The sequence below is a fragment of the Chiloscyllium punctatum genome, chromosome 26, assembly GCF_047496795.1.
Source record: "Chiloscyllium punctatum isolate Juve2018m chromosome 26, sChiPun1.3, whole genome shotgun sequence".
NCBI lineage: Eukaryota > Metazoa > Chordata > Chondrichthyes > Orectolobiformes > Hemiscylliidae > Chiloscyllium > Chiloscyllium punctatum.
In genome coordinates, this window is record NC_092764.1 from 26,222,965 (window position 1) to 26,248,105 (window position 25,141).

At 42.0% G+C, this 25,141-nt stretch overlaps 1 protein-coding gene across 1 annotated transcript in view; it reads left to right on the forward strand.

Annotated features, from left to right (window-relative positions):
* LOC140496349 (peroxisomal trans-2-enoyl-CoA reductase) overlaps nt 1-25,141 on the forward strand; it is a 40,101-nt gene that overhangs the window by 7,876 nt on the left and 7,084 nt on the right. Inside the window, exons 2-4 of the mRNA XM_072595972.1 lie at nt 14,308-14,415; nt 14,952-15,091; nt 18,505-18,601. Coding sequence (XP_072452073.1) covers nt 14,308-14,415; nt 14,952-15,091; nt 18,505-18,601 — 345 coding nt within the window. The remainder of the gene's footprint in view (nt 1-14,307; nt 14,416-14,951; nt 15,092-18,504; nt 18,602-25,141) is intronic.

Below are 25,141 nucleotides of genomic sequence, written 5' to 3' on the forward strand. Positions count from 1 at the left end.
CAGCAAAGGACTCACCTTCATCCCCCTCCGTCCACGCATCAATGAATTTAATACACACCGTGACATCGAACACTTCTTCCGTTGCCTCCGCCTCCGAGCTTACTTTCACAATCAGGACTCCTGCCCACCTTGCGAGGACCCCTTCGCCCACCTCCAACACACTGCATCCACCTGGACACCCCGCGCTGGCCTATTACCTGCCCTCGACCTCTTCATTTCCAACTGTCGACCCCCCCTCCCCCACTCCAACCTCTCACCCTAACAACGCACAGCCCTCCAATCCCTCTGCTCCAATCCCAACCTTACCATTAAGCCAGCGGATAAAGGGGGTGCAGTGGTAGTCTGGCGCACTGACCTGTACACCGCTGAAGCCAAATGCCAACTCGAGTACACCTCTTCCTACTGCCCCCTCGACCATGACCCCACCCCCTATCACCAAACCATCATCTCCCAGACCATACAGAACCTCATCACCTCAGGGGTTCTCCCACCCACAGCTTCCAACCTCATAGTCCGGGACCCCGCACTGCCCGGTTCTACCTCCTTCCCAAGATCCACAAGCCTGACCACCCTGGCCAACCCATTGTCTCAGCATGCTCCTGCCCCACTGAACTCATCTACCTACCTCGACACTGTCCTATCCCCCCAGTCCAGAAACTCCCCACATAAGTTCGAGACACCACCCACGCCCTCCACCTCCTCCAAGACTTCCGTTTCCCCGGCCCCCAACGCCTCATCTTCACCATAGATATCCAATCCCTCTACACCTCCATCCGCCATGACCAGGGCCTCCAAGCCCTCCGTTTTTTCCTCTCCAGACATCCCCAACAGTACCCTTCCACCGACACTCTCATTCGTTTGGCCGAACTGGTCCTCACCCTTAACAATTTCTCCTTTGAATCCTCCCACTTCCTCCAGACCAAAGGGGTAGCCATGGGCACACGTATGGGCCCCAGCTATGCCTGTCTCTTTGTTGGCTATGTAGAACAGTTGATCTTCTGTAATTACACCGGCACCACTCCCACCTCTTCCTCCGCTACATTGATGACTGCATTGGCGCCACCTCGTGCTCCTGCGAGGAGGTTGAGCAATTCATCAACTTCACCAACACATTCCACCCTGACCTTAAATTTACCTGGACCATCTCTGACACCTCGCTCCCCTTCCTGGACCTCTCCATCTCCATTAGTGATGACCGACTTGACACTGACATTTTTTACAAACCCACCGACTCCCACAGCTACCTGGATTACACCTCTTCCCACCCTATCTCTTGCAAAAATGCCATCCCGCATTCCCAATTCCTCCGCCTCCGCCGTATCTGCTCCCAGGAGGACCAGTTCCACCATAGAACACACCAGATGGCCTCCTTCTTTAGAGACCGCAATTTCCCTTCCCACATGGTTAAAGATGCCCTCCAACGCATCTTGTCCATATCCCGCACCTCCGCCCTCAGACCCCACCCCTCCAACCGTAACAAGGACAGAACGCCCCTAGTGCTCACCTTCCACCCTACAAACATTCGCATAAACCAAATCATCTGCCGACATTTCTGCCACCTCCAAAAAGACCAGGGATACATTTCCCTCTCCACCCCTTTCCGCCTTCTGCAAAGACCGTTCCCTCCGTGACTACCTGGTCAGGTCCACGCCCCCCTATGACCCACCCTTCCATTCTGGCACTTTCCCCTGCCACCGCCGGAACTGTAAAACCTGTGCCCACACCTCCTCCCTCACCTCTATCCAAGGCCCTAAAGGAGCCTTCCACATCCATCAAAGTTTTACCTGCACATCCACTAATATCATTTATTGTATCCGTTGCTCCCGATGCGGTCTCCTCTACATTGGGGAGACTGGGTGGCTCCTAGCAGAGTGCTTTAGGGAACATCTCCGGGACACCCACACCAATCAACCAAACCGCCCCGTGGCCCAACATTTCAACTCCCCCTCCCACTCTGCCACGGACATGGAGGTCCTGGGCCTCCTTCACCGCCGCTCCCTCACCACCAGACGCCTGGAGGAAGAACGACTCACCTTCCGCCTCGGAACACTTCAACCCCAGGGCATCAATGTGGACTTCAACAGCTTCCTCATTTCCCCTTCTCCCACCTCATCCTAGTTTCAAACTTCCAGCTCAGCACTGTCCCCTTGACTTGTCCGACCTGCCTAGCTCCTTTTCCACCTATCCACTCCACTCTCTCCTCCCTGACCTATCACCTTCATCTCCTCCCCCACTCACCCATTGTACTCTAATGCTACTCTCTCCCCACCCCCACCCTCCTCTACCTTATCTCTCCATGCTTCAGGCTCACTGCCTTTATTCCTGATGAAGGGCTTTTGCCCGAAACATCGATTTCGCTGCTCGTTGGATGCTACCTGAACTGCTGTGCTCTTCCAGCACGACTAATCCAGAATTTGGTTTCCAGCATCTGCAGTTATTGCTTTTACCTCTGTGAGAAATAGCTGCCATGTTAGAAAAGAGAAACTTAGAAAATATCAGCAGTGGTTCTGTCAGGAAGTGACTCCTCTAACATTAATGTAGATTAAAATTCTTCTCAGTTAGAGAACGTGATCTTAGAGCTATTGTCAATTCTGAAAGTTAATATAAACCAGAATTTTCTGCAATGTTGCCAACACATCCCAATCAGCTTCCAGGCCTAAGCATAATGCTACTCTTTACAAAACCCCTGAGAACCACATCACTTACATTAGCCTTAGAGGCACTTTTTCAGATTGAGACACAATAGATAACTCCTTGTATGCTGTTGGCCAGAGGATTAAAGATGCAATGTTTCTTGGCAACACATTGAATTAAAATCAATTTATTTAAATATTCTTTTCAGGGAATTAAATACTAAGTAAACTTAGTATAACCTTGCACTTCCTCAAGCTAAATGCAGTTGCTAGGGGAACCTGTATTGGTTCCAGCTATTCCTGCCTTTGTGTGGCATACTTAGAACATTCTTTTTTCTAGACTTACCTGGGACCCCTCCAATACTACTTTTTCTGGAACATTACAGATTAAAGTGGTGACTAAACTGGAAAAACCATCAACTTTTCTTCCAATTTTGCCGTACTTTCATGTGGTCCATCTCTGACTCCTCCCTTCCCTTCCTCAATTTTTTTAATGTTGATTTCTGGAGATAGACTGTCAACCAATGTCTTTTATAAAGTCACTGAATTTCTCAGCTGTCATGACTACTCTTCCTTCCATCCTGTTTCCTGTAAGGATGTTATTTCAATCTCTCAGTTTCTCCATTTCCACCACATCTGTCCTGACAATGCCTCCTTGTAGTATTTCTGAAGTAGCTTCATTTTTCCTCATTTGAGGATTCCTTGTTATTATGGTTGACATTGTATTTGAACAGGTCTATCCAATTTTCCAGACTTCTGCTTTGTCTTTTCCCTTCTTCCCAGAATCATACTTGGGTTTCTACAGATTTCAACTTCTACTCCACCATGTTTCACATCAATGGATTATTTTCTGACAAGTCCAGATTGATGCCACCACATGACATACTTTTCCAACCGCTTCCCACATTCTGAAAGGACCATTTCCTATGAGAGACTTGTCTGCTCATCAATCATCTCTAGAACACTGTCCTTTTACACATCTTTCCATGCACGTGCAAGAGATACAAATCCTGTCCTTTTACCGTTTCCTTCCAGGATGAAACAGTGACTTAGAAGTAGTAGCAATGGATCTTCTACTTCCATCTGAGTAAATAAAGAGACTTGATCCAAAAGCCAGAATCTCCAACTGTGTAACATTCTCTTCTTATTAGTGTTACATGTCTCATGTGATAACTAACAGAAGTCTTGGGGTGGAGCTTAAAACACAAGTCTTCTGATTACAATGAAACAGACATTTTACTGAGATAAGCTGAAATATATCCAGATAAGATTTGCCGGTTAATTATCCATTTGAAACTAAAACTTGTGCCAGCTATATCAGAGGATATCAAATATCAATATTGTGCAAGTTTAACATAAAGGGAGTTCCCAATATTTCAGTGAGTAACTGATATAATTGGTGTGATACTGAGTCATTTTAATAGCAATATCTCTAGTCATTTCTCAAACCTGAGTTAATTGATTACAATTATTCTGAGCATTTCTGGATGTGGGAAAGAATAAATTGGTTGGTGTTCTCATATATGACTGCAATTTATTTGCACCCTACATTTGCTACAAGTTCTTAGAAACTGCTGATGTATGGTTGCCATTTTATGGATAGAGTTGAAAAGTGTGGCGCTCGTAAAGCAGAGCAGGTCAGGCAGTATCTGAGGAGCAGGAGAGTTGACATTTCAGGCATAAGCCCTTCATCAGGATTTTGGAGGGAGAAAGGGGCTGAGAGATAAACAGGTGGGTGTAGGTGGGGCTGGGTGGAAGGTAGCAGTGAAAGTGATAGGAAGATGGACAGGTCAAGAGGATGATGTCAAGTTGGAGGGTTGGATCTGGGATGAGGTGTGGGGAGAGGAGATTTGATAACTGGTAAAGTGAATGTTGATGCTGTGTGGTTGAAGGATCCCAAGGCGGAAGATGAGGTGTTCTTCCCCCAGTAGTCGGGTGGCTTGGATTTGGTGGTGGAGGAGGCCCAGGATTTGTATGTCCTTGGGGGAGTGGGATGGTCAGCCACAGGGTGGTGGGGATTTTGGGTAAATGTGTCCCAGAGATGTTCCTTAAAACCTTCCCAATGCAGAGGAGATCACATTGCAAACAACAGACACAGTAGATGAAGTGGGTGGATGTGCGGGCAAGTCTCTGCCGGATGTGAAAAGATCCTTTGGGGCCTTAGATGGAGGTGAGAGGGAAGGTGTGGGCACAGGTTTTACACCTTTTGCGGTGTCAAAGGAAGGTACTGGCAGTGGAAGGTGGGTTGGTGATGGGTGGGGACCGACCGATCATGGAGGGAATGGTCTCTGTGGAATGCAGATAGGGGTGGGGAGGGAAATATATTCCTGGTGGTCAGGTCTGACTGTAGGTGACAGAAATGGCGGAGGATAATGTGCTGTACCTGGAGATCAATGAGGTAGAAGATGAGGACCGGGAGTGGGGGGTTCTATCCCTGTTGCGGCTAGAGGGGTGGGGTTCAAGGGCGGATGTGCGGGAAGTGGAGGAGATGCACTGGAGAGCATTGTTGATCACGTGGGAGGGGAAATTTCAGCCCTTGAAATAGGAGGTGATCTAGGATGTTCAGGAGTGGAATTATTCCTCCTGGGAGCAGATACGACAGAGGTGGAGGAATTGGGAATAAGGGATTGCATTTTTACATGAGGATGTGGGAGGAGGTGTAGTCCTGATAGTTGTGGAAGTCGATGGTTTTGAAATCGATATCTGTGTTGAGTCGGTCGCTGGAGAGGTCCAGGAAGGGGATGAAGGTGTCAGAGATAGTCCATGTGAACTTAAGGTCAGGTTGGAAGGTGCTTGTGAAGTTGATGAACTGTTCAACCTCTTTGTGGGTGCACGTGATGGCGCCAATACAGTCCTAGTTCGACTGGATCTCTGCCTTTTTTTTTGGCAGCTACAGTTCTGGAACAGCACATGAAAACAGATCAACTTATTGTACAGGGAAGTGGTAAATACCAAATTTCTCACAGTTTGAATGAAATCAGGATCTTCACCTGCAACTGTTAGTGGCAGGGAGCTGTTCTGAAATTCCTTGTCTTCAGTGAGGTAGCATCCGGGAAGTGTTGTAAGTGATGTGGAACCGGCATCTTTGTAGTATTTGGGACGGGGCCTCTGCCAGGTCAGCCTGGTGGTTATAAGACCTCTCTAATTGCACATCTACCTCTGCAGCAACATACCATGAATTTTAAGGTTGTGGAATCAGGAAAGGGTGCCGCCTTCCTCCAATGGTTCAATACCTTACGATGATTTTATTTTCTGAACATAACTATTTGTGTACCATACTCTGTTCATGAAAGGCAGTTCATGAATAGAGAGGAAAAATAACTCCACTGAACTTGCCAAATTTCAATCATTTCACTGCTGTATTAGAAAAAGTCAAAAATCAAACCACAGCAGGTAATAGTCCAACAGGTTTATTTGAAACTGCAAAAATTCGGAGTGGCGCTATGGCCCAGTGTTGTGTGATTGTTGACTTTGTCCATCTCAGTCCAACACCGGCATCTTCACATCATCTGTATTAGAAAGGGTCTGGGTGGGTTAATGAATCATCCAATCTTGGATTCTAAGTTTTTAAATACAAAAATCTTAGAACATCATTCACAGACACTTCAAGACTCATTAGTACTTAACGATACATTGTCAAATGTCTGGTGAACTCAAAAGGATTCTGTGGTTATAAATTAGTTTTTAATTTAAAAATAATGAAAATTGAAATGAAAATCCATTGTTTATTCTGATGAAAGAAAGATCGATCTTTTCAATATCTAAATATAGTTCTCCTTAAACCCTGAAGAGTTGCTTGTCATTTTAATGAGATGGAAAATTGGGCGATGTGAGCACTCGAAATATCACTTGCTATATAATTAATAATGGGCCAATGAACAGAACTCAATCTAGTTTGCATCCCCCTTGGATCCATAGTGACAGACAATCCATGCCCTAATGCAGAACTTGGCATGTACATGAAGAAAGCAGATCAACTCAGGATTTGCACATGGGATAACGTCAAGCTGATCAAACTGATGATATCTAAGGTCTGTGTTCTCAGCATATTGCTGTACAGCTGTAAAACAGGGATGACATAACAGCTTTCAAGAAAAGAGACTCAACAAATTTTGATCTTTGCTATTCAAAGTGCTTTGTGGATATATATTCTAGCATGGCAAAATCACAAATATGGCAGCCAAGTTCATAAGCAGAACTATCGATATTGTTAGCACTCAGCAAGTAGAGATGATTTCAATGGCTTGGACATTCTCCTGTTTGGTTTCATATCCAAGGAGTTTTTCAATGGTGAGGTATCTGGAGTCAGATGGCTATTAAGATGCTAAAAGCTCCACTTCATAGAGTCTTACAACTGTGAGAAGTAGCCCAAAACATCAAATATTGCATCTGGGAGTCACTAGCTGACTTCTGTTGTCTGCACTGCATCACCATCGTCATCAGTGGCTTGGCATTAGAAATAAAGATGACAACCCACAACAAGACTTGGTAGCTTGATGTGTGGCATACAAGCATTAGTGTCTTCAGGCATCAGTAAAGTTATTTCATATGAAGACACCCCACATCTGAAATGGATTTCTTTGCTCTGTATTCATCATCCTTCAAAGTTGGAAGGGTGACGAAAGTCATTCCCGTCAACACCTTGAGATTTGGAGATGCCGGTGTTGGAGTGGGGTGTACAAAGTTAAAAATCACACAACATCAGGTGATAGTCCAACAGGTTTAATTGGAAGCACTAGCTTTCAGATCGCTGCTCCAACCACCTGATGAAGGAGAGGTGCTCGGAAAGCTAGTGTGCTTCCAATTAAATCTGTTGGACTATAACCTGGTGTTGTAAGACCTTGAGAACACTCTTTAATTAATAAGATTACATTTCACTTAAATCCATTACCATTGCACAAGAATAATTAGAATAATGTTACAATATTTGAGCTGTTACGTTGATTGGACCCTGTGCCATAAATACGTAATGCAGAATTTTCATGTCTCTATTTGAAAAGTGCTTGTCAATTTGGAATCTTTGAAATAATGCACAGAAGTGTTTGCAGCTGCATTCTGTTTACAAAGTGTTTCACTGACTTAAAGACAAGGTATTTGTACTTTTCAGTGGCTCCCCTTCCCAAGAGTATCATGTAAAATTATTTCACATTGAGACAAAGGTCGCATAATTATCAGTCACATCGGTAAAGTTGTTTAAACTCTGGCTTTCAAGATGCCTTTCTGTTTGAAGTTGAGCCGAAGACTCCCAGGCCAGGTGTTGATTAATGTTTGGTTGTAATTATCAACCGTTTCACTGAAAACATCCAGTCAGTCTAAATCTATTATCAACAGGATCAATCAAGGAATGCAATGTTTATGCAATGTTTTTCAAGAGACTTTGATTACAGGTCATTGTGTGAAGTTTTGAACTTCCATTCTTCCAAACAACATTGATTTATTAGAGGCTTCAAAAAAGAATGGCAAAGTTGATTTCATTACATAAATTCTGAGATTATGACATAATAGGTATGGGCACTCATTTTGTGTGTCTGAAATTTTCTCCATTATTAAGCAGAGGCTTTGATGTATTGAAAATTGCTGGATCACACCTTTGTTAAATAAGTAAATAGAAGAGTTAAGGTAGACATATTCATCATTCATGTTTATTGACATAGGATTATTTCAGGCCAGTGTATCAGACTCATGTGATTATTTATGTCCAAATACTATAAAAGGAAAGTCTTCTGTCACGAATGTTCAACTAAGACCTTTTCTGATCTTTCAGGCAGATAGAAGAGTTCCTAAGGCAGTATTTGAAGAAATTCAATGAGTTCCCCAAGCCAAAATTCCTTCCTCAGCCAAGACCATAAAAGGGCAATCAACATGTCATTGATCTTATTCATGTGCACAGGGCACCGAAACAAGCCTTTTGGCTGATTTTTGCGCTATATTCGAGTCTCTTCTCATCTATCTTCATCTATATCCATCTTCATAAACCTCTACTCCCTTCTCTTTCTTTTACTTTTCTGGGTCCCTAAATGCATACATAATATTCACTTCAACCAGTTCCTGTGGTACTGTCTGTGAAGAAAGGTTTCCGAAAGAATCTAACAGGGAATTCAAATGATAGCCTCAATGTTCTTCTCCACAAGAAGAAACATCCTTTCTGTCTTCACTCTCTCAAAACTTTTCATAAGGTGGTGCATGTATGGAATGAGCTGCCAGAGGAAATGGTGGAGACTGGTACAATTACAACAGTTGAAAGACATTTAGACTGGTGCATGAATAGGAAAGGTTTAGAGGGATATCAGCCAAACACAGGCAAATAGGACTAGTTCAGTTTAGGATAACTGGATGGTAAGGATGAGTTGGACTGAAGGGTCTGTTTCTATCCCGCATGACGCTAACTGAACGAGTCAAATTCCCTTAGGTTAACTAGTAAAGAGTTAGGTTTTATTTCCAAAACCAATTCAAGATGTAAAAAGTATTAACACAATGTTTAAAATGTATAATTATATCAAACTACCCATTATTGCAAAAACAAAACACATAATGACCCCAAGCAAATAAAAACAAAATTCTGCAGCGTGTTAGATCTTAAAACTTTGCCAAGTTCCAAGAAAAGTCAAGAAAGTGAATTATTCATGGTTTGTATAAAGGTTTGTTTTTGGCTGAAGAGATGTTTTCCATATAGTAGCTGATGGTACCGGAGTTTGTTACTGGAGTAGTAATTCTGCAATTGTCGTTGTGGTAATTCTCTCATTCTCTTGGTGAAAGTAGATTTGATTCAGAATTGTCCCTTAAGAAGTCTCAGGTTACAACAATGGAGGTTGTGAGTGCCTTCAAATCAAAAGATCATCTTTGGGAGAAGTTTCAAAAAAAAGAGGAGAATAAAGCTGACTTCCTTCTGTCCTGTGCTAGTCCTTCTCTTCAACAGTTAATGAAAAATCTAGTACCGTCCTGAGAAGTGGGTTACATGACAACTCTTGAAGCTTTGCGGACTCTGCATTTCTGAAAAGTAATTTGTATTCTTCACAAATGCAATATTTTAATGTATCTTGTTTTAAAAACTTTTTAAAAATTCCATGATATATCCAGTACAAATAATAAATTATAAATATTTTAGCCAACATTTCTTCATAACAGTTGACTACATATTCTCTAATCCCATTCAATAGACCATTATGGGGCACCTTACCAAAGGCCTTTTGCAAATCCAGGTAAACCACATTTACGGCATAACCATCAGGTAATCTAGCTGTTACCTCTTTGAGAAAATTAAATAAATTTGGTTGACAAGATTTTCCCTTTTGAAATCCATGCTAATTATTCATCATTATTATATTTTCTTGCCACATTATCTATTCTGTCCTTTGCATGGTTCTGTTATTTGTCTGCTATTGATATTAAGTTGATGGCCTATAATTCCTTGGACATATTCTGTTGTCTTAAAGATCGGAATTTTGTTAACAATCGACAAATCTACTAACACTACAACTATTAGAGTTATTAAATACGTGTAGCAATGTCTTTGTTACTCTGTTCCAAGATTCTTTTGAAATTTATCTGTGCTATCCATCTGGATCAGAGGCTTTATATTCTTTGAGTATGTTTATTCAATGCATCCATTTTAAAATAAAAATAACCATGCTTGTTTTATACACATCTCATCATTCGGTGTCATTCTATTTACAGTACCTCCATACTGACCACTGAATGAAATGATGATTTAACATTTCTGTCATCTCTCTATATTTACCTCTGGCATTATCTTGTCTTTCCTATTCCTCAGTCGTGATAAGACAGCGGTGTGATCATAATGTCGATAAATTAGTAATGCAAAGGGCCAGATTTAATGCTGTGGTCACATGTTCAAATCTCTTAATCACAGTTTGTGGAATTTAAGTAATAACCAAAACAACTGTGCATTCTGTAAATCAGAAACAAAAACAGAAGTTGCTGGGAAAGCTGAGTAGGGCTGGCAGCATCTGTGAAGAGGAATCAAAGTTAACATTTTGGGTCCCAGCCCGGATTCTGAGGAAGGGTCACCAGATCCAAAACTCCTGATTTCTCTTCACAGGTGCTGCCAGACTTGCTGAGGTTTTCCAACAACGTCTGTTTTTGTTGTGGAATTTAAATGCCATTAATAAATCTAGGATTTAAGAAAAGCTAATATCAGTAATGGTGGCCATGAAACTATCATAAATGTTTGCTAAAAATAAATTGGTTTATTAATGCCCTTTTGAGGGAAGGAAATCTGCCAGTCATCCCCAGTCTGGCTTACAAGTGACTCCAAATCCATCACAATATGGTTAACACAATAACACCACAAGACTCTTAACTGTCCTCTGAAATGACTTGGCAAGCTACTCAGTTCAAGGACAGTCAGGGATGGACAATAAATTCTGGCATTGCTAAGGGCACCCACATTCCACAAAAGTGATTTTACAAAGTTCCTAATTTTCCTTTTCTCATCCTTGCCTTCCTAATAAATACCAAGCGATATTCTTGCTCTTCACACTCTCCTCTGTCTGTGTACTGAATGTACATTTAATTAATTTATATTTGTATTAATTTATTTTTCTTGGAGGCTCACCAGTATTTAATTTATTCTTTCACTTAGCTAAATATATTTTTCCTAAAATCTGAACGTGATTAGATTAGACTACTTACAGTGTGGAAACAGGCCCTTCGGCCCAACAAGTCCACACCGCCCTGCCGAAGCGCAACCCACCCATACCCCTAACCTACACTACGGGCAATTTAGGATGGCCAATTCACCTGACCTGCACATCTTTGGACTGTGGGAGGAAACCAGAGCACCCGGAGGAAACCCACGCAGACACGGGGAGAACGTGCAAACTCCACACAGTCAGTCGCCTGAGGCAGGAATTGAACCCGGGTCTCTGGCGCTGTGAGGCAGCAGTGCTAACCACTGTGCCACCGTGCCACCCCACTGATCTGCAGTGTTTCCCAGTGATAGTCTACTTATTGTTTGTCAGGATTGGCACTCATTCTATTTTGGAGTAGAGTGGTGCTGGAAAAGCACAGCAGTTCAGGTAGCGTCCGAAGAGCAGGAAAATCCGACGTTTTAGGCAAAAACCAATTTTGCCTGAAACGTCGGATTTTCCTGCTCCTCGGACGCTGCCTGAACTGCTGTGCTTTTCCAGCACCACTCTACTCCAAAATCTGGTTTCCAGCATCTGCAGTCATTGTTTTTACCCATTCTATTTTATCAGTTTCTATTCTCATTTGCTACTTCAGAGATCTTCTGATTTTTTGATTTCATAATAACAACGTGGACATTGTGTTGTGAAGCTCTTTGAACACCTTGAAGATGTAATAAGGTTCTGTATGAAAGCATGTTCATGTCTCCTGAAAATGGATTTTTTTTAATATGTTGTGCCTAAATGCATGACATAATAAAGTCTTTTGCCTGTGAGGCTTAGAAAAACTTACTCTTGGGATGTAAAATCATGACTAAGTATTCACACTCACTTTATGAGCTTTAATCTTGTATAGCAGATCACTGATTCCTTGTGAAATCCATATAATCAGTGGAAAGGCTTTTAACAGGACAGCGCAGCTGATCACACTTTGTCCAATCAGATTCAGTTACAGGTTTTCAGCAGTAGTTTTGTTGTATATAGGAGTCAAACCATATTCTATGACAATAATAAGCAGTTATGCATGTTCATATATAATTTGTTTATCTGCTAAAAAAATGCTGAAACACAATTATTAAAACAGTTATTCATACAAATACATTAATTCATTTATTACTCATGACACAGATGATCTTGCCTGCTCATGTGCAGTGCTCACATATTTGTTTATAATCATACACAATCATACACAAGAGTATTTTCCTAATTAGTTTAACATGTTTACTAGCAATGTGTATTTAGTGCCTCTTGGTGCCAAAAAGAAAGATATTTATACAACATCTTTCACCATTCTCAACATATCCCAAAGTGCTTCGTATAAAATATTTTCAAAATATGGTTACGTTTGATGAAGTAGATAATGTAGCAACCAACTTATACATGACCAGCACAAAATACCAAAAACATGCAAATGATCAGCTAATTGGTTTTGGAATACATATTGTCCAAGAACCATCAGACTTCTATGGTTTATAAAACTTAATTATGTGAATTCATCACACTTTACCTTTTTAATTTCTTTCATGTGAGCTTCAATCCTTCTGAATGTAAAACAGTCGCAAACAAGCAGAAAAGGATATTTTGCATGAGTATACATCCTAAGACCAGATATGCTGTTTCAAAAGGCTGAAAAGTAAAACACCTTTTACCCTGACTCAACAATTTCTAGCTGAAATTTCCAGTTAACTGCTGAAATTTCTCAGTTACATTTTTCAACTGAGTCCTCCTTGTGCTCTATTTCAATAAGATTGCCATTGTAGTGTCAGATACCCAAATAGTATCTGTTAGGAATTTATTTTGAGACAGAACCAAACTCTTCCATATTTTACAACATTTTCCAATTATACAGCTTGGGCAAGATTCTTTCCTGGTGTCAGTCGGACTGCTGAGCACGAAGCTCACTTGCTCTATCCACTGTTCTTTTCAGTTCTTTTCTTTTTGTTCTTTTGCTTACTCCTTGTTGAGGAGCTTGGTTGTGGTAATGGCTTTGGGGTGGTGAGGGAGCCCAATGCTTCTACATCGACAATATGGTCCTAGCCTTGCTGTGGCGGAGGTGAGTTAAGGTTCCCAGCATGCATTTCTGTCCAGTGCAGAGTCATGGAAGCAGCGATGGAGGCAAGTTTGAGTCCATTGCCAGACCCGGCAGCATTAGTAGTGACTGCATCGGTGAGGTGGACCTGAAGCATTGGCAAGATCCAACGATTACTTATAGTGGTGGGGTGCTGGTGGAGAGGAGATAGCATCAAGTAGTGGCACCACTTTTCCAGCAGCACCAATGCAGCAAAGGGGACTTGTGGCTGGAGACCCAGCCCCTGGCCCATGACGAAGCACTTAACAAGAAGGACTGTAATATTGAACACAATTTCTTTATTCTGCCTTTTGTGTTCTGTGTTTTGGTTTATATTTGCATTTTAAGATGGTGTTAGAGTGGTGACACTTTTCTCTGTATGTTGTAACAAAATACACATGTAAAGAAATAAATAACTAAGCTGTCTGTTGATTTGAGGATGATGTTTAGCCAGGGTCATTAGTTTCTGCTGTGGGTCTTAATGTGACTGAACAGGCCGATTCTTGACCTGCCAACCTTTGGACATATAGCAGGCGGGGTGGGGCGGGGGGTGGCAGGACTTTCCATGATGCCAAGGGATCCAGATTGAAAGCTTTGCTTCCTTTTCTGCCCTTCTCTGCCCCTGCTCCAAATCATCATTAAATCATTTGGACTTCAAGTGCAATGTATTTTGTTGGGTTAGTTGTTACCTGTTTTCTTAACTCTCAAAGAGTCACCTTCCTGGGGAGGATAAAAAGATGCTGTGAAGACATTTTGAAGCTCTCCATGAAGTATGGCAGAATTGACAGTAATGACTGGAAAAAAACTTGCTATCATTCATCCAAAATTCCTTCTCCATTCAAGTTGGTGGAAGGATGTTTATTTGCCTACCCCCATCTGAAAGAGAAGTTTTTGTGTTGGTGTCTAGGGGATATTTTTGTGTTGCTATTGTTAAATTTCCATTTCTTTTTGGATCTCCTAGGCTTCCGTGTGGTAGTCATATCCAGAGATGCAGCCCGGTTGGAAAAACTGAAACACTTTGTCCCAGCTGCTACTCGATCTAGGCTTTTTACGTTGATTGGAGATGTTGGTATAGTATCATTTTTGAACAGTAACTAAAAAAGAACATAAAATTTACTCTTACTCTACTTTTAATGAGGAAAGAATAAAAGAGAAAGGTCAGCATTAAAATTAGAGGTCAAATAATTCAATACAGTCTGAATAAAAAAAATTGGTGCAGTTGAATCTCATTTGTTGCGATGGTGGAGTTAGATAAATACAAGTAGAAAGAGGCTCATGTGGAGCATAAACACTGGCATCTGGGTCAAGTGGCCTGTTGCTGTGCTGTAAATTCTACACAATGTTATTAAATTTCAATTGCCACCCCATTATGTTTACATAGTATTGCCATCAATATAAATTGGCACATACTGTCCTTTCATCAATTTGAATTTTTATTAATAAATAAAAATGTCTGGTTTCAATTGAAGCATGAGTCAAGAGACTATAGGCATAATATCCTCGTTATATATTTCAGTAAAGTCTACAGCTAAGATCAAAAGTTGAGGAATTTTGTGCATGCTTCCCTGTGCATTTGTGACACTTGTTGCACTGCCTCAACTTCAGGTTCCGAAGAGGGTGCAGAAGCAGCTAAAACCGCAGTACTGCAGGCTGTTGGGAAAGTGACAGATATAGTGTCATCTCTGGGGTTCAGTTGGTGGCAGGGTGGTCCTCCACACACTCAAACAGTCGAGGAACTGAATAGGGTAAGTGTCAGAATTATAACTCAAACCCAAGGCTTTTGAAGTGCATTGCAACTGGCAATTATGAACTCTTTTTTTTATTGTGTCTATGATTTATTAACTTTGAAAATCTGTCCAGTAACAGGTCCAAGCAGCATCATGATAAGCCTGGAGAGAAAGATATTACAGTATTGTGTACACCAATTAAAATATATTACCTTCCACCTTTAAGAATCTTAGAATTTTGCAGCCAGCAGCTAATAAGTCTTTTGATATCATGTGGTGAAATGAAGCCAGTTACAAAATATGCATTCTTCTGACATGTAAGACAACAGTGCTGCTTCACTGCACATGGTTTTGTTGTTAAGCCAGACCTCTGGTTACTAGAATATTAATTATTCTGAGCATTAGGTACAAATTGAATGAGGACTCTTGAAAGGTGTAACTGTAATATGGCACATATTCTATTTTCCTTTTCTCTATTGAACTTTGAGCTTGGTATGATGGTAAAACTGTTTATTTTAGATTACTTACAGTGCAGAAACAGGCCCTTCAGCCCAACAAGTCCACACCAACCCACCCCCCTACATTTACCCCTTCACCTAACACCACAGACAATTTAGCACAGCCAATTCACCTAACCTGCACATTTTTGGACTGTGGGAGGAAACCAGAGCAAACAAGGGGAGAACGTGCAAATTCCACACAGATAGTTGCCTGAGGCGGGAATTGAACCCAGTTCTCTGGTGCTGTGAGGCAGCAGTGCTGACCACTGTGCCACCATGTTTGTTAGTGTGGAATTAAATTGAGAACCACATATAGGTATACAAGTTCAGTAATAGTTGAAAATTGAGAAGTTGCTCTCAGTGATTTTCTGCTTCTCCATAGTGTACAATCTTCACAAATATAAACCACATCAATGCAATGGATCTGTGTTAACATCAACGCTATACACACTCCCTTTCACTATAAAAACAACCAAAAATGTTAAAAACCTTGTTGAATGAGATTTACTGAATGTTTAACAGCATAGTAAACATTACTCCTCGTGAACAGTCTCTCCAGTGCTGAAAAACGTTTGTCAGAGTGGAGTCTCATTTCCTTAGAAGAAAACTTGACAAATGCTACACTTTTTAAAGCAATAATCTGGCCAAATCTTTACTTTTGTTTCCTGTAAGATGATGGAAATGTGTAGAAAAATCTATGCCTTTCATTTCTGAGTGATGTTTGAAAAGTTTTGTAGCTCAGTTTGAGGTACTAGATGTGAGTTTGCTTGATGAGCTGGAAGGCTCAATTTCAGACGTTTCGTTACCATTCTGGGTAACATCATCAGTGAGCCTCTGGTGAAGTGCTAGTGTTATGTCCCTCTTTCTATTTATGTGTTTAGGTTTCTTTGGGTTTTTGATGATGTCATTTTCAGTTCTTTTTCTCAAAGGGTGGTAGACGGGGTCCAAATTGATGTGTTTGTTGTTAGAGTTCCAATTGGAATGACAACAGCAAATGGTTTATGTGGCTGTTCCTGAAACATGTGAATCAGCTACGGGCTGCATTTAAAAATCTAACTTTGGTCAGAATGTTTACATGAAACCTTGTTTCTCATTAACCTTTTATCACCCACAAAGCATTTTTCATTTTGTAACTAAATACCAATGAAAATTTAAGTAACATGAAATACTGAGAGTAAGTATACGATCAGATGGCTGCCAATATACTGGTGGGGAGGTGATGGCTTAGTAGCGTTATCATGGGACTATTAATCCAGGCATCCAGGTAACACCCTGGGGACCTGGGTACAAATTCAACAAAAGACTGGAATTCGATTGTCAAATGATGTCAATGAAACCATTGGTGATTGTTATAAAAATCCATCTGGTTCACTAATGTCCTTTAGGGAAGGAAACTGGTGTCATCACCTGGTCTGGCCTACATGTAAGTCAAGATGCATAGCAATGTAGTTGACTCTTAGCTATTAGGGATGGGCAATAAATGGTGGCTGACCTAGCCAGCAACAGAATCATCCCATGTTCCAAAAAAACAGCAGCGTCAAAACTGAAGTTTGACAATTCTGAACAGTTATGGCTTCAAACTGATTTTTTAGTTGAGTTTAGTTTAGTTTTTAATGTTATACTATTGACAAAAAATATTTGGGACGTGCTATTTTTAAATGTTGAACAATTTATTCCTTCACTCATAAACCTTTCATACTTAAAAGTTGTATATCCTTGTTACTGCCTAACAACTGCAAGAAAGAATTCTGATCAAACTTATTGGTGGAAAGCACTGTACAGCTTTTAAAACCAAGTGTCAAACCACAACAACTAGGAATACAGGCTCACAGTGTCTAGTGCAAGCTAAGTGCTTTGTGAACAGAATCCTGATGGAGGGAGAAAACCTGGTGCAACTGGGAGCCATAATGTTGTCATGTAGAAAAATGCAGCAGTCCCACGCCTTTTGGTCCATGAGAAGATTTTAAAAGATGAAAACACTCACCTTGCAGTGTTTCCTCCACCTTTGTCTCCTGTTCCCTGCATGCTTGGTCTAGAGAGAATTCCACCATTGCATCTCCACTCAGAGGTTGTGTTAAATTAGGAGATTACATTTTATTGGTTCAATTTTGGGCGAATAAAGCAAGTTAGCTGACATTATTAGAGTATGATTTGTATACTTGCAGGTTCTCGTGATTTAGAAGAGGTGTTCATTTGCCACTTGTGATTTAAAATTGCACCCCCGAAGCCATTTTCACTCCTCTCGTTCAGTTTGCAGATGGGCATGAAAGTTAAATTCCTTTGATTCATTTTAATAATTTGCAATCATAATGGATTTTTAAAATCATGGATAATTTCTACACAGTCAAAGCAGCTTTTTTTCCTTTAGAACTTGTGTAAGAGCAAAAGGTTCCCAAAGGCTGTGGCCAGCACGGTGGCAGTGGTTAGCACTGCTGCCTCACAGCGTCAGAGACGCAAGGGTTCAACTCCCGCCTCAGGCAACTATCTGTGTGGAGTTTACATATTCTCCCTGTGTCTGCGTGGGTTTCCTCTAGGTGCTCCAGTTTCCTCCCACAGTTAGGTGAATTGGCCATGCTAAGTTACCCATCGTGTTAGGTGTAGGGGAATGGATCTGGGTAGGTTGCTCTTCGGAGGGTTGGTGTGGATTTGTTGGACCAAAGGGCCTGTTTCCACACTGTAAGTAATCTAATCAGTTAGGATGAGAAAGCTAGAGGATCAGTCATTGCTTTGTAGATTTTTGTTTGAGTGCCTTACCTTGTGCATGTTTTGTGTGAGGGCATCAAATATTGGAATGTCCACTTGCCTCTAATGTAAATTTCATGACAGTCTCCATCAGAAGGAATGGATGTTGTGAATAATAATGGAAGATTATTGGAAAATTGCACTGTGCAATAAACTCAGGCTTAAATTTGCACATATTTTATACTTCAGGTTCTGAACACACTGCTGATAAGTACTTTCACATCTTGGAAGGCATTCTTTCCTTTGGTTAAAGATGACCACAATGGATCATACACATTTATAACTGGTGAGTACATTTACTCCTATCTCCAGGAACTGGCAACATTTTTTTGAATTTTTGGAATCCCCACTTTGTCATCTTATGAACATAGAACATAGAACATAGAACATTACAGCGCAGTACAGGCCCTTCGGCCCTCGATGTTGCGCCGATCAAAGCACCCCTAACCTACACTAAGCCACTATCCTGCATATACCTATCCAATGCCCGCTTAAATACCCATAAAGAGGGAGAGTCCACTACTGCTACTGGCAGGGCATTCCATGAACTTACGACTCGCTGAGTGAAGAACCTACCCCTAACATCAGTCCTATATTTACCCCCCCTTAATTTAAAGCTATGCCCCCTTGTAATAGCTGACTCCATACGTGGAAAAAGGTTCTCACTGTCAACCCGATCTAACCCCCTAATCATCTTGTACACCTCTATCAAATCACCCCTAAACCTTCTTTTCTCCAATGAAAACAACCCCAAGTGCCTCAGCCTTTCCTCATAGGATTTTCCTACCATACCAGGCAACATCCTGGTAAACTTCCTCTGCACCCGTTCCAGTGCCTCCACATCCTTCCTATAGTATGGCGACCAAAACTGCACACAATATTCCAGATGCGGCCGCACCAAAGTCTTATACAACTGCAGCATGACCTCAGGACTCCGGAACTCAATTCCTCTACCAATAAAAGCCAGTACGCCATATGCCTTCTTCACTGCACTATTTACCTGGGTGGTAACTTTCAGAGATCTGTGTACATGGACACCAAGATCCCTCTGCTCTTCCACACTACCAAGTAGTCTACCATTAGCCCAGTAATCCATCTTTTTATTACTCTTACCAAAGTGAATCACTTCACACTTAGCTACATTGAACTCCATTTGCCACCTTTCTGCCCAGCTCTGCAGCTTCTCTATATCCCGCTGTAACCTGCCATATCCTTCCTCACTGTCTACAACTCCTCCGACTTTCGTATCATCCGCAAACTTGCTCACCCAACCTTCTAACCCTTCCTCCAGGTCATTTATAAAAATGACAAACAGCAATGGTCCCAAAACAGATCCTTGCGGAACACCGCTAGTGACGGCACTCCAAGATGAACCTTTGCCATCAACTACTACCCTCTGTCTTCTTCCAGAGAGCCAATTCCTAATCCAAACCTCCAACTCACCTTCAATGCCATATCTCTGTATTTTCTGCAGTAGCCTACCATGGGGGACCTTATCAAACGCCTTACTAAAATCCATATATACCACATCTACCGCTTTCCCCTCATCTACCTCCTTAGTCACCTTCTCAAAGAATTCAATAAGGTTTGTGAGGCACGACCTGCCCTTCACAAAACCATGCTGACTATCCTTGATCACATCACTCTTATCCAGATGTGCATAAATCCTATCCCTTACAATTCTCTCTAAGACTTTGCCCACAACAGAAGTGAGACTCACTGGCCTATAGTTACTAGGATTATCCCTACTCCCCTTCTTGAACAAGGGAACCACGTTTGCTAGCCTCCAGTCCTCTGGCACTACTCCTGTCGACAAAGAGGACACAAAAATCAAGGCCAATGGCTCTGCAATCTCCTCCCTTGCTTCCCAGAGAATCCTAGGATAAATACCATCAGGCCCAGGGGACTTATCTATTTTCACCCTTGCCAGAATTTCCAACACCTCTTCTCTACATATCTCAAAGCCATCCATTCTACTTATTCGTGCCTCAGTATTTATATCGACAACAATGTCCTGTTCCTGAGTGAATACTGACGAAAAGTATTCATTCAGCGCCTCCCCAATCTCTTCAGCCTCCACACGCAACTTCCCATTACTATCCTTGATTGGACCTATTCCTTCCCTAGTCATTCTTTTATTCCTAACATACCTATAGAAAGCCTTAGGGTTTTCCCTAATCCTACCAACTAAGGACCTTTCATGTCCCCTCCTTGCTGCTCTTAGCTCTCTCTTCAGGTCCTTCCGGGCTACCTTATAACTCTCAATTGCCCCTATTGAACCTTCATGCCTCATCTTTACAAAGGCCGCCCTCTTCCGTTTAACAAGGGATTCCAACTCCTTATTAAACCACGGCTCCCTCACACGACCCTTTCCTCCCTGCCTGATAGGTACGTACTTATCAAGGACACTCAATAGTTGCTCCTTGAACAAGTTCCACATATCAATTACGCTCTTGCCTTGGAATCTACTTTTCCAATCCACACATCCTAAGTCATGCCTCAACGCATCATAATTTCCCTGCCCCCAGCTATAACTCTTGCCCTGTAGTACACACTTATCCCTCTCCATCACGAGAGTAAAAATCACCGAATTGTGGTCACTGTCCCCAAAGTGCTCACCTACCTCTAGTTCTAATACCTGGCCTGGTTCGTTACCCAGAACCAAATCCAGTATGGCCTCACCTCTTGTAGGCTTATCTACATATTGTGTCAGGAAACTCTCCTGCACACATTGCACAAACACTGACCCATCTAACGAACTTGAGCTATAGCTTTCCCAATCAATATCAGGAAAGTTAAAGTCTCCCATAACAATCACCCTATTACTGTCGCTCTTCTCCTGAATCATCTTCACAATCCTTTCTTCAACGATTCTAGGACTATTAGGAGGCCTGTAAAAGACTCCTAACAGGGTGACCTCACCTCTCCTATTCCTAACCTCCACCCAAACTACCTCAGATGGCAAATCTTCGTCCATCTTCCTTTCCACCGCTGTAATACTATCTTTGACAAGCAAAGCCACACCCCCCCCCCTCTTTTGCCCCCACCTCTGACCCTACTAAAACATTTAAACCCTGGAACCTGCAACAGCCAATCCTGTCCCTGATCTAGCCATGTCTCCGTAATAGCCACAACATCGAAGTCCCAGGTACCAACCCACGCTGCGAGTTCACCTACCTTATTTCGTATACTTCTGGCATTAAAGTACACACACTTCAAGCCACTCTTCTGTTTACAGGCACCCTCCTTTAAGATTGATGCCATATTCCTAACCTCCCTACACTCCAGGTCCTGCACCCTAAAGCTACAGTCTGGGTTCCCATGCCCCTGCAGAGTTAGTTTAAACCCCCCCCAAGAGCACTAGCAAACCTCCCCCCAAGGATACTGGTGCCCCTCAGGTTCAGGTGCAGACCATCCTGTTTATAGAGGTCCCACCTTCCCCAGAAAGAACCCCAGTTATCCAAGTACCGAAATCCCTCCCTCCTGCACCATCCCTGTAGCCACGCATTTAACTGTTCTCTCTCCCTATTCCTCGACTCTCTATCACGTGGCACGGGTAACAAACCAGAGACAACAACTCTGTTCGTTCTAACTCTGAGCTTCCAACCTAGCTCCCTAAAAGCCTGTCTAACATCCTCAGCACTCCTCCTACCTATGTCATTGGTGCCAATATGGACCACGACTTCAGGCTGCTCCCCCTCCCCCTTAAGGACCCGGAAAACACGATCAGAGACATCACGTACCCTTGCACCTGGGAGGCAACATACCAAACGTGAGTCTCTCTCGTTCCCACAAAACCGCCTATCTGTGCCCCGAACTATCGAGTCCCCAATTATTATTGCTCTGCTCTTCTCCACCCTTCCCTTCTGAGTAACGGGGACAGGCTCCGTGCCAGAGGCCTGAGCCCCGTTACTTACCCCTGGTAAGTCGCCCCCCCCACAAGTATCCAAAACGGTATACTTGTTCTTGAGGGGAACGACCACAGGGGGTCCCTGCACTGGCTGCTTCCTCCCAGTCCCCCTCACTGTCACCCATCTATCTGCCATCTTTGGAGTTACTACTTCCCTATAGCTCCGATCTATGACCCCCTCTGCCTCCCGAATGATCCGAAGTTCATCCAACTCCAGCTCCAGTTCCCTAACACGGTCTTGGAGGAGCTGGAGATGGGTGCACTTCCTGCAAGTGTAATCAGCAGGGACGTCCATGGCATCCCTCACCTCATACATGTTGCAGGAGGAACATTGCACTGCCTTCACTGCCATCCCTCTAAAGCTAACCTTTATTTTAAACAAAAAACTGGGTCGAAAGAATACAACAATCAAAATTCGGCACTTACCTCCTTACCACAACGGATCTTATTATTAGGTTAGAGGAGGAGGGCGGGTGGGAGGCACCTCATGCTGAAATTCCAAGTTTATATCCCAGTTACAAAATAAAATGTTTTTTAAATGGTAGAACCATTGAGTCTGCTATAGTTTCCTCATGGTTGCAGTTCCACTGTTCTAAAGAACTTTAGAGTGTGTTTGCATGACTAGTTTTCTTTTAAAGAAATCCAGCAAATGTGCTCATCAAGGTGAAAGGGAGATGAACTATAGAAGGGACACTCCACAATTTAGACACCTAACATTAGTATCGAGCACCACAATATGATAATGTAGTGGATTGAGGAAAGATGGTGGTATGATGATTATACCATTGGATCTATAAACAAGAAGCCTACATATCAGGGAAATAGGTCAAATATCACAGCGGCCGGGGGCACTTAAATTCATTGAATAAATGCTGGAATTGGAAGCTAATCTCAGAAATAGTGACCATGATAATTATTAGTGATTGTGATAAAAGCCGATCTGGTTCACTAATGTTCATTGAGGAAGTATATCAACCAGTCTGGCCAACATGTGACTCCAGATTCACAAGACAATAGTTGCCTTTTAACTGCCCTCCGAAATGGCATAGCAAGCTACTCACATTCAAAGGCAAATCGGGTTAGGCAATAAAACTGGCAGCAAAATTGACATTCCACAGACGAACTAATTTAAAAAAAATCATTTTGGGATTACCTGTATCCTTCTGAGTTACCTTACTGATTTCTACGTAATAATTTAAAAGGGTCAAGTAAAGCAGACCTTATACATGGGTTTCTGGGAGAAATTTAGATTTTTAAACATTACCCTGTGCACCTTTTTGTAAAGGGATGAAAATCAAAACCTGGCTTTGTACCTACACTTTCTCTTCTATCTCATTCACGGCCAATGATGGTATTAGCAGCATGCCTGAGGAAAGGGTGTAAACCAATTCGCAGTGTGGTTAGTTTGAAGCTTTCAGCAGAATTCCCAATTTTCCAAGTGCATAGACAATCAAAACCAATAATGAAAAAGCATCTCAATCAACCAATTTATTTCATAAATATTATGCATTAAACATCTGACAGGTATACTTTCTCATTGTTACTAATGTGCCAGTATGATTTACTTTAATAGCAGCAACTAGAATAAAAACAAAACATTTTGGAATGACTTAGCAGGTCTACCACCTGCTAATGAAAGAGAAACAGAGTTAATGTTTCCTGTCTAAGATCTTCCATCAGAATAGACACAGGCTTCAAATGTCTCTCTCTTTCCTTCTCCTCAGATTCTGCTTGAGCATTTTCCCAGTATTCTAGCATCTACTGTACTTTGCCCTTGTTGTAAAAGCTTCTAAATGTGTTTCTTGCAGACTGAGTACAAATGCTGTATCATTGTAGTGTGACAAGCAAAACACATTAATTTTCTTTTGTACAATAATGAATAGGGAAAATTACATATTGCACCAAAAAGTTATTTTCAACCTAATTACAGCACATATCATACAAGGATTGGAAATGGTAAGAAAGCAGTTTCATTGGACTGAACTTTTCTGGCCCTGTGGTGATGATCAAGATGGAGCTCAGCTAGATCCAGGCAGGAGTCACACTGATGAAGCATTCCGGCTGCCGGGAGACATTCCCAGGACAAACTGCCAGGAGATGTTCCCAGGCAACCAGTTAGCTTAACAAAGAAGCCACTTCAGGGCCATTTTTCAGTAGTGCTGAATTTTACCAATGTTAGAACAGATCTGGCCATGTGTGGAGGCCACCAGCTCATTTGATTTTGCTTCCTCAGCTGGTAGTCCAGTGGGCTCCATGCTTAGTGGTGGAACCCCTGAGAAAAAAGGCCACAGACCCTTCCCGTAATTGGACTATTGGATGGCTTCACCTCAACTCTAATTGCCCTACCAACTTAGGGCCTTTTGAATTTATTAATTTTAATGCAAGCAACTAAGAGCATCTGCATCAAAATGCCCTTGTCTTTGCCTGCTACCAAGGCTATGCGCATCTTTTTCAGACAGATTCCAGCCTGATATTGTTGAAGGCCTTCTGATTGGTCTTGCAGCATCAGGTGGAAGGTGAGTGCAGAGGTGGGAAGTTAAGAGATTCCTTCTATTTAGTTGAGCCACGGGGCACACTACCAAGCCTATAGGCTCAATATTGGGGCCCAAAATCTGACCCATTGTTTCACTGAATGTGCTGTTCAAGAAATACGATCTGAATTCACTGACCTTCAAATGGAACTATATTGTCTAATTCAACACGAGTGACTGCAATATCCTGCCTAGGGAAATTAATTGTGGAAACTTGTAGAAAACTCAGCAATTTAAACAATTTACTGAAACCAGGATGATATTTCTCATAGTTCATGCAAAACATATTGTCAACAACTTCTCAGGTGCGTCATATAATTTACTTGATCAGCTAAGCTTTTATTTCTTGTAATTATGCTAATTACTGAGTTTTGTAGACATGTGT